The sequence below is a fragment of the Lithobates pipiens genome, unplaced genomic scaffold (assembly GCF_037356315.1).
Source record: "Lithobates pipiens isolate NorthernLeopardFrog02 unplaced genomic scaffold, aLitPip1_a1.2 Scaffold_18, whole genome shotgun sequence".
NCBI lineage: Eukaryota > Metazoa > Chordata > Amphibia > Anura > Ranidae > Lithobates > Lithobates pipiens.
In genome coordinates, this window is record NW_027507758.1 from 128653929 (window position 1) to 128664658 (window position 10730).

The 10730-nt window shown below is 43.5% G+C and overlaps 1 protein-coding gene across 1 annotated transcript in view; it reads right to left on the reverse strand.

Moving 5' to 3' along the window:
• The window catches only part of BUB1 (BUB1 mitotic checkpoint serine/threonine kinase), a 62858-nt gene extending 52128 nt beyond the window's left edge, over positions 1-10730 (reverse strand). The window contains exons 1-4 of the mRNA XM_077486108.1: positions 10567-10730; positions 4985-5044; positions 2186-2327; positions 1886-2082 (exon numbers count right to left, since the gene is read on the reverse strand). Coding sequence (XP_077342234.1) covers positions 1886-2082; positions 2186-2327; positions 4985-5044; positions 10567-10589 — 422 coding nt within the window. The 5' untranslated portion in view covers positions 10590-10730. The remainder of the gene's footprint in view (positions 1-1885; positions 2083-2185; positions 2328-4984; positions 5045-10566) is intronic.

Below are 10730 nucleotides of genomic sequence, written 5' to 3' on the forward strand. Positions count from 1 at the left end.
TTTCTACTCTGCCCTGCCACTGTACTCCCTGCTCATCTGTCCTACCAATGCACCTCATTTTAGATGTGCCCCACAGCTTCACCCCCCTGATCTGCTGTCGCACCACTGAACCCTTTTCTCATCTGCCCAAACACTGAACCCCGCCGCCCATCTTTTCCACCACTGTAACCCCCTTTCTCATCTGTCCCACCACTGTACCTTCTGCACATCTGTCTCAACACTGTACCCCCTTGCTCCTATGCCCCATCACTGTAACCCCTGCTTTTCTGTCCCACTGCTTAACCCCCTTCTTATCCCTTCCACTACAGTACCTCTTGGACATCTTCCCCACCACTGTAACCTCCATGCTCATCTGCCCCATCAATATACCCTTTTCTCATCTGCCTCACCACTGTACCTCCCTGCACATCTGCTTCACCACCGTATTCCCATGCTGGTCCGTATCACTACTCAACCCCTCTGCTCTCCTGCCCCACCACTAACCCCCAGCTCATCTGTCCCACCAAAACACCTCCACTGCTTTACCCCCCCTGCTTTTCTGACCCACCACTGAACCGCCCAGCTCTTGTGTCCCACTGCTGAACCCCTCATCTCTTCCACCACTGTACCTCCCTGCACATCTGCCCCACCACTGTACCCTATTCTCATCTATAATACAAGTGATATGCAGTGGTGAAAGAAATCAGGGACAAGACCCATCTACCCGTCTTGGGCCCTTGCAGCCGAGAAGAAAAGTGTGGCGTTCTGTGCTGCAGCAAAAGTTGGATGTGATTTTCTTTGCGCGGAATACTGGCTGTGGCTTAAAGGGACACAGAGTGCAGAGGAACTATTTTCATATTACTGGGTTTAGTAACACTTTAAAGAGGAACTGCAGTCTGCTCACATCATTTGTAATAAAAACCATCTTTGCCATCCTGAAGATTCCCTCCAACCACTTTGCATATTATTTTATATACAGTGTACTACGATTCTGTACTTGCCAAATATGCTGCAGAAATCTCCCTCCACTGAATCTGGCTGCCACAATTTTAACTGTAGGCAGCTGAAGCTGGTGCCTGTTCACTTCCTGGATTTACAGAGGCACACAACTCCAACTCTGCTCATTAGCCCTCTTATGACTCACCCCTCCTCTCTCCCTGGCAAAACTCTCACCAGAGTGAGAGCTGTGGATGATGTTATAAGCCTAGGCCAGTGATGGTGAACCTTGGCACTCCAGATGTTTTGGAACTACATTTCCCATGATGCTCACTACACTGCAGAGTGCATGAGCATCATGGGAAATGTAGTTCCAAAACATCTGGAGTGCCAAGGTTCTCCATCACTGGCCTAGGCTAATGATCAGACAAGAAACAGGAAATGGGCTGTATAAAGTATTTACTGGCAGAAAAAAAAAAAAGTTTTACCATCTAAAGTAAAAACAAGGGCAGAAGATCTAATAGATGGAAAGTAGAAATAAAAGACTGAAGATCCACTTTAAGCTCAGGCATGAAAGCAGGAAAGGTTAAAACAAATACATATGATATAGCTTCCTATCCATTTACTAATGCTGGCAGCATAAGGATTAAAAATAGTCAATGTTGATTGAGAGAGTGAAGTTCCGCTTGAAGCTTTTCTTCTCAGAAAAGTCCAAGATTCGGTCATGGCAGTTAGGTTTGAGAGGCATGTTCAGAGACCTGGCACTTCATACCCTGCAACACTTCCTAATGGGTAACCAAGTCTCTAAATGGCCACATATAAAACAGGTCTTTCATCAAATACAAAGATGTGACCTGTGGCCATTCCCAAAATGATAATCAAGCCATGCCATCATTACCTAGCAATCATTATATTGATCATGAAGATTTCAGTGTTCAGCTAAGCCATCCAGACAGATTCACACACTGACCTGTAGTGATGATCCACAAAGTCTTTTGGCTGTGCCTGGTTTTGAAAGGCTTTATGATAAATGGCACTTGCATTGTGCAGGTCCCCCTTTACTTCCAGCTGCTGAGCCCAGATTACATGCAGAGCAGCAGAACAAGTACCTATACCTCGGCTGTAAAGATACTCAAAGAACTGCATGGGTTCATCAATGGTTTCAGACTGGAAAGAAAAAAAAAAAAAGTGAACAGAGTATGCTTTGAGTATACAGACATTCACCCATTTCATTGCTCATTTCGATTACAAATAGAGAGAAGGGACTCACAAATCGGATGCAGTATTTCAGGTATCGCTCATCATTGCAGTATCTCTGGTCCCCTATAAAGTTCCGAACTAAACGCTCCAACAAACACAGAACATTACGCTTTTCTTGTGGTGGTAACGTTTCTTCAGCCCAAAGAACATACCTTGAAGGAGGCAAAAGACATAAGGGTGGAATTTAGTGTCACCATACACATTACAATCCCCAGATCTACCATGTACTATGAGGACCTAGCAAATCTAGCCAATCAGGCAGGCCCTTGCACTGAATACTTGTTGGTAGATCTAAAGGAGAGATTGTACAACCTATTTGTAACTTGTGTAGTAAACCTTAGGGCTGGTTCACACTGCTGCGGTGCAAATTTGATCCGATTGCGTTGCAAATTTTTTATGCGTTCTGGCGAATCTATGGCAAATATTGCATTGAATTCACATTGCACACGGATCAAAGTCGCACAGGACCCTTTTTGTATGCAGCTTAGATTCGCAACGCATTGATGTGAACGGCACTAATGAAAAACTGTTATTTAAATGACTTGCGAATTTGATCCATCCCAATGGCTCAAATTCGCAGCAGAGTGAACCATCCCCAAGAGGGAGGTTTACTAAAACGGGTGAACTGTGCATAGTAATCAGCTCCTAACTTTACAATATAAAACCTAGAAGCTGATTGGTTACTATACACAGCTGCGCCAGATGCCATGTTCATTAGTAGGGTTGCACCAATACTAGTATCAGTACCGATACCGAGTATTTGCACAAGTATCCTTTCAGGCTCGACTCTTTGAGTTGTCAGTGGGTCTCCCTAGTATTAAAAAAGTCCGGTAATTGGAGCGGTCAAAAAAAAAAAAAAAAAAAAAACAGCCAATGTTTTTTTTTTTAACAACATTGCTCAGCCCTGAAACCTAAAATAAAAAGAAAGTTTATTTTTGTATATTTTTCTTTCTTCATCTGCAGATCAAAAAGGGATGAACCAAACGTTCCTCTGTTTAACCCCTTAATAACCCTTAATTTACTCTAATCAGCCTTAATTAACTCTCTATTCTCCATTTAATTATTATTTTCCTGCTTTTTTTTTTCCCTTTTGTTCAGGTCCATTTTATAAACGATAAAAAAAAAAAACTTTTTTCTGTTTGCTTTATTAGTGAATATTTTCACACATAGATTTACACATTTTCCATTGAAAAAGTGCTAAATTTTATTTTTATTTTTTTCAATCTATTTTATTTGTAAATAACTTTTCATTGCTTTGTACCATTGCTCACAGTTAAAACAAAAGAGTTGCAGTAGGTATCGGTAATTGGCGAGTACTAAAAAAATTAAATTTTTTTTTAGAAAGTATCGGTATTGGAACTCGTATAAAAAAAAAAATATATATATATATATATATATATATATATATTAATAATAATAATAATAATAATAAGGTATTGGTGCATCTCTATTAGTGTTATTAAATCTCCCCATTAGCATCCTCATGAACTTTCCTTGTTTTAGACCTCGTTCACGCAGGAGATGATGTCTGTGTAGCATGAATAGGCAATTTTTTGTGCCATCTCAACTTTCAGATGCTGCATGCAGTTGAAGAGTATGAGGACAGCAGCTGGTCTTAATGTGACAGGCCTGTGCGCAAGCGGCCCTGAACGTACGCAGCTTGCATTAGAGGACAGTCTCCCATCACATTAGGACCAGCTGCTGCCTCTTAACCTCTTGCCGACCAGCCCCCGCAGTTATACTGCAGCAGGTTGGTTGGACTGCAGGAACTGGCGTATGTGTACGTTTGTTCTTGCACGAGGTTCTGTGGGTGCGCGCACACCGATTGGCCAGCAGGGGAACCAATCAGCGGGTCTAATGGACTCAATGTCAGCTGGCCACCCAAGATTGTTCCCTGCAGAGACAGAACGGGGATCTGGCTGTGTAAACAAGGCAGTTCTCCATTCTGACAGGGGATGACACAGGATCTTGTCTTCCTGCTATACAGGAAAGGGGATCTGTTGTCCCAGGCAGCCCATTCCCCACACAGTGAGGGAACACATTTAACTCCTTGATCACCCCGATGTTAATCCCTTCCCTGCCAGTGTCAGTGCAAATTTTTAGCACTGATCAATGCAATAATGTCACTGGTCCACACCCCCCCCCCCCCTCCCAAGTGTCAAATGCAATAATGTCACTGGTTCACGTCCCCGTCCCCCCCAAAAAAGTGGCAAAAATGTCAGCTAGGTATCTGATCAGTCAGCCAAAATGTCGCAGTCCCGCAAAAAAAAAAAAAAATAATAATATCACTGATCACTGCCATTACTAGGAGGGGAAAAAAAAACACCACAACATAAAACTTTCCCGTATTTTTTAGACGCTACAACTTTTGCTAAAACCAATCAATATATGCTTATCGTTTTTAATTTTTAACCAAAAATATGTAGAAGACATATTGGACTAATATATAAATTTATGAAGAAATTCAATTTTTGTTTTCCTGATTGGGAATGTTTTATAGCAGAAAGTAAAAAATATTGTTTTGTTTTTTCAAATTGTCAGTATTGTTGTGTTTACAGCAAAGAAAATAAAAACCGCAGAGGTGATCAAATACCACAAAAGGAAAGCTCTACCGTAAAAAATGGCCTTGTCAGGAAGGGGGTAAATTCTTCCGGGGCTAAAGTGGTTAAAAGACTTCTATCAACTTCCTACATGCAGCACCTGGAAAGTTGAGACATCAGGAAAAACAAAAAAACAGCCCATTCACACTATAGGGGCATCACCCATGTGAACGGAGCCTTATTCCAAATACTGGAGGGTTGTAGCTCACCTGTCCCACAAATCCAGAGGGTCATCACCGGTGTATCCCTGTATGTGGGTTTCAAACATTCTGCAGGGACAAACACATATACAGTAAGGTTAGGTATTGGTCGAATTCCTAAAAACACCCATCGGCGTTTAGCACCACATCCCAAAATAGAACAGTAAGGCATATGTAAAAGGAGGAGCAAGGGATTTTTACGGTGCTTAAATTCCAAATAGCAAAGAAAGATATAACAAATTTAAAATAAATTATTGAGATCACAATTAAAAACAGTTCACTTAAAAAAGTGCTGAAGTTTTGACATAGAGGTTAACATTCGAGGTCCAAAAAAGAATAAAGAAATTCATTGCACATTATCCCGACATGTTTCGCTGATACGCTTCCTCAGGGGATGTGCAAGCCCCAACCAAATAACGGGGGTACTTCTACTTTATGGATTGCACCTGCCGATCACCACCTCAGAAAATGTGCGCCCAAAGAGTCATAGAAGGCAGAAAAGCCAGGTTAGGTTATGAAACAGCAAAGCATAAGTAGGAGAGCAATTTATAACGACTGCGCGATGGAGACAACAAGACTGTCTTAATCGATGGCTGTAACGATACAGAGGACAGTGCATACCCTCCAGCTATGACATATACAGTAACTTAGAGGGAAAAAGAAACCGGTATACATTTCAAGATTTGGTAAAAAGAGTAGAGAGGGATTAGAAAATCTTCAGTCTGTGCTCCCGTTAGGAAAATTCACCCTATGTATTATTGTTTATCACAGATAGTGAAAGTAAAAGAAAGTTCCAAAATTGAGCGGTAATTAGAACAGGAATAGAAGGGAAATCTTTAAATGACACCTCTTCTGGTGACCACCAGACATTGCCCTCACTTTGGATGAGTTTCATCTCACTTCCTGTTGTGGCTATGGGGCAGGAAGTGAAAGTATATCTACCCAAAAGGGCAGACAGTGGTAATATCCACCCCCCTCTATCCAAAAAAACCTGTTCAGCTTTTGATTCTAGTTTAAAGCAGAGTGTGTGTGTGAGTGTGTGTGTGTGTGTGTGTGTGTGTGTGTGTGTGTGTGTGTGTGTGTGTGTGTGTGTGTGTGTGTGTGTGTGTGTGTGTGTGTATAAAAGTCATCAGCTAAAAATACTGTAGCTGCTAACTTTTGATATAAGGACACTTACCTGTCCAGGATTCCTGTGATGTCGGCACCCCAAGCTGATTAGTCTATCGGCTTCGGGTGCAGGCGCCGCATTACCAGTAAGGGAAACTGGCAGTAAACCTAGTTGGATTTCAGCCTGGAACTCGACTATTATTAATAATAATAGATATACAAACATTAGCCCTTGTTTAAAATGCAGTACACATTATATTCATAGACCTCCTTCTTTAAAATGTAAGCACTTGTAATAAAGTTTGGGAAACATTTTCTGCATTAGTGCCTTCTTTACCCACTTTATAACTTCTGTACATTTTAAAATGTTGGATTGGTAGACATGGGTTTCAAGAGCGCAATGTAAAACAGAGCTCTGTTTATTACCTGTGCACACATACAATGCCTGTGATTAGATAGAACAGAGCTCAGCTAAAATACTCAGAGGCAATTAGAATGGCTCTGTGCCTTGAGATCACTGTGGCAGCCACACATCAATCACAAATGTAAACACTGCCAGGCTGTACATTTAAGAGCCCTCCCCTTCCTCTCACAACAGAGGAAGTGGAAGGAGGAGAGTTTTATGAACAAAAAGGTATCCTGGGGCCGTAGGCAGCATCAGATATAGGATGGGAGTTTTAATATGGGATCTAAAATCCTTTTACTAGTCTCCCGTACATCTCATCTCCATCCTTTGTAGTGACCTGCAAACTTAACAGTAAGAGCCGGTTCACACTGCGGGCGATGCGAGGCGACACGACTCGCCTCGATCTGACAAGTCGCCCCCGTTCTGTACAATGGAACCGTTCTGAGAGGAGCGACTCGAGTCGCTCCGACTCAGAAAAAAGGTTCCTGTACTACTTTCGGGCGACCTCGGGGCGACTTGCATTGACTTCTATACAGAAGTCATCTGCAAGTTGCCGCTGAGGTCGCGGCGAGGCAAGTCGGTGTCGCCTCGCATCGCCTGCAGTGTGAACCAGCCCTAACTCCATGATTGTTGAGAAAAAAAAAGTCAACTTTCCCCTCAGTGAACTAAAAAAAACTTTGTTGCACATTTCTACCTTTTGGTATTATGAAGAAATAGTTGTTTGTCTGTGTCCATGGTGCTGAGTGAATCTGTATGGGAGTGATTTTATAACGATCAATCAGCTGCTGCACCTGCAGAGTTCTAATGAGGAAAGTTGCCAGGTCTGCATCCTTTTAGACATGAATTACCATTGGGAGCATCTCGTCAAAAATCACATTTGACACAGGGGATGCCTAAAATCTGACTTTATCTTAGTGAAAACTTCTGGGAAAATTAGTAAGCCAATCACATACCAGGGAATGACAATTCTAGGGGAGGCATTCTGTACCCCGGTGGTTCTCAACTAGAGGTCGACCGATATAGGTTTTTCTCTGGCTGATGACGATATATGTTGGCCGATATATGATGCTGATTTTTGCGGCCAATATTTTAAGCCTTTTTTTGGCAGGTGGCACTGGTTGCCACTAATTGCCATTGGCAGGTGGCACTGGTAGGTTTTACACCTAGCCGATTTGTCAGTTTCACGTTACACTATATGTAACTGAATGCAGAGAGAAATCAGCGTGAAGAAGGGGGTGAGCGGGGCCCTGCAGCTATCTTGGTTGCAGGAAAGAAGTCCACACTGTGTATGGCTGGCCTAAGTCATTGCTTTCCCCTCCAGGGCTCACTGGAGTGCCAGGCTGGGCGCAGCTGGCTATGGCTCTGTTGCGCACTGAGATAGGATCGCCCAGATGCCTTAATGATTTTGATAGCTATCTCAGTGCATGACAGAGCCATAGCCAGCTGTGCCCAGCCTGGCACTCCAGTGAGCTCTGGAGGGGAAGAGCAATGACTTAGGCTGGCCATACACAGAGTGGACTTTGCTCAAGTCCCCCATCAATACGGACAGCTTTGATATGGCAATGCCTCCTGCCAGGCCACTGTCTTCTCCAGACAGGGGATACAATCCCTACCGGGAGAAGATAGTGATTATTGCTAGCAGCTGCGACAATTGCAGGTAAAACCCACCATACTGGTTGTGATCAACTTGGTATATTCAGCCTGCCTATACATGGTTCAAAGCTTGGCTGGTACCTGCTGAACCGGCTGAGATCTGCTCTGTGTATGGCGGCCTAAGTCATTGCTCTCCCCCCCTCCAGAGCTCACTGGAGCGCCAGGCTGGGCACAGCTGGCTATGGATCTCAGTTAGGGTTGCACCAATACTAGTATTGGTGCTGATACCAAATATTTGCACAAGTATCGGTACTCGTGCAAATGCACCAATACTTTCCGGCTCGGTTCTTTGAGCTGTCAGTGGGTCTCCCCTGTTGACAGCTGAAGTATTAAACTCCCTGGCAGTATTCCCGAGTCTGGCTCAGGGTAAAATTTCAGAACCAAAAGCGGCAACCACGAGCCAGACTCTGGATCTCATTGCAGGATCCAGGAAGAGCTTACTTACCTTGTCCCCTGGATCCAGCCATGTCTCCCCGCAGTGTGAGCGGCTTGTCCTTCGCTCGATTCATCACAGAGCCGGGCTCCGTTCCATGCGAGCATTGCGACGTAGAACGGCACCAAATTCAAAAAGTGAAACACACAATACACTGTAATCTTACAGATTACATCGCTGTATGAAATTATTTCACATCCCTTTTGTCCCTAGTGGTCTGTCCAGTGCCCTGCATGTAGTTTTATATTATATATACTGTTCTTTCTGCCTGGAAACTGGAGATTGTCCATAGCAACCAGAACCGTCCCTTTACATCAAAAGTGGTTTTAGACCAGCTAGAAAACAGCGATGATAAATTAGAATCACTCTCAGAATTGAGCGATAGCGATTTGTGGGAGATCAGTCATCAAATACTGAAAAGTAATGACAGCGACAATTCTGCAACTGAGCAAATTTCTGTGTTTTTGATTTGATCACATTATTGAACATAAAATTGGTATATTTAGGATTTCATTTTTCAAATTTTATCATACCTGCGATGTCTACTAGACTCTGGTTTGGACAGATTTAAGTGATTTATTCCTAAGGCCGCGTACACACGGGCGGATTGTCTGCCCAACTAAGTTCGTCAGACAATCCGACAAACAGTCCGTCCAACTTTTAAATGAACGGACTTGACCACACACGACGAACAGACAGTCTGCTGAAAGCTTGCGCGATGACGTGTACAGCACGTACGACGGGACTAGAAATACGACGTCCAATACACTGCAATGCAACCTTCGGCGTGTAAATCCTTTCTGAGCATGCGCCATACTTAGTCCGTCCAACTTGCCTACTCACGAGCGGACTGTCCGCTGAAACCAAGTTTGGACGGACAAAATTACGGAAATTCCGAAAGACTAAGTCCGTCAGACTGTCCGCCCGTGTGTACGCGGCCTAAGAATTACAATATAAAAACACCAAATTTCCAAGCAAAATAATTGTACCACTTTCAGCACCAAAAATCTGAAATACTCATACCGCCAGGGAGGTTAAAGAAGTCCAGTAATTGCTTTGTTAAAATATATATATATATATATATATATTTTTTTTTTTTTTTTTTATTAACACATTTCACATTGAAAAGGCACAAAATTAAGAAAGAAAAAAAAAAGACATTTTCATTTGTAAATAACTTCTCAATGCTTTGTACTATTGCTGACAGCTGAAGTCAAAACAAAACAATTGCGGTAGGCAGGGGCGTTGCTATGTCTACAAAATATCTGGGGCTAGAGCCCTTAGCGGCGGAGTAAAGTCATACGCTTGGGCGGGCATACACCTGTATATACAGTAATATACGTCTATGCGTTTATATATGCCCAGAGAGCTCCCAACTTACATCAGGGTCCCCAGAGAGCATCCCCTGCAGAGACTCAGGGCTATGGGCCCCAGATTTGGGGCTATAGCCCCAAAGGCCACCCACTAGCGACACCACTGGTGGTAGGTATTGGTAATTGGCATCGGCGAGTACTAAAATAAAAAAGTATCGGCACTAGTACCCATTGTAAAAAAAAAAAAAAAAAATATGGTATCAGTGCACCCCTAATCTCAGTCATGTACGGAGATGCCCATCATTTAGGGGGATCCTGTCAATAGGGTATTGTGGGGCACAGGACAGCAGGCTGAACGTTTGTGGAGTGACCGGGAACATGTATAGAGACACGGAAAGCTGACACTGCCCTGACACTCATTTACAGCATGCTTGTCCCGGGGCTGTGACTGGAAACCACTAAGCATTTTGTTTTCTGAGGCCTGTAATGGTGTCTTCTATAACAGCCCCCTTCTCCATCTGTCCTCCCACTCTGCAGACCCTCATCGGTGGAGGAGATTTCCGTTTATTGCTCCAGGGCCCATCCATAGCGTCCCACACACCATATCATGTCCTCTAAGGTAAACAATGCAGCCCCACCTATACCACAATACCAATACACCCCACAGGCCGGTACTTACTGCACACAGCTCTGGATATCCATTCTTCGCGGAGATCCGCTCCCGATGTGCCGTCCTACAAGAGATCGCTCCTCACCATAACACACACCTCTCCCCCCCGTCCTCTGCTACTATTTCAAATCGTTCGCGCAACCAGAAATCCTGCAACTGCCATAGGTCTAGGC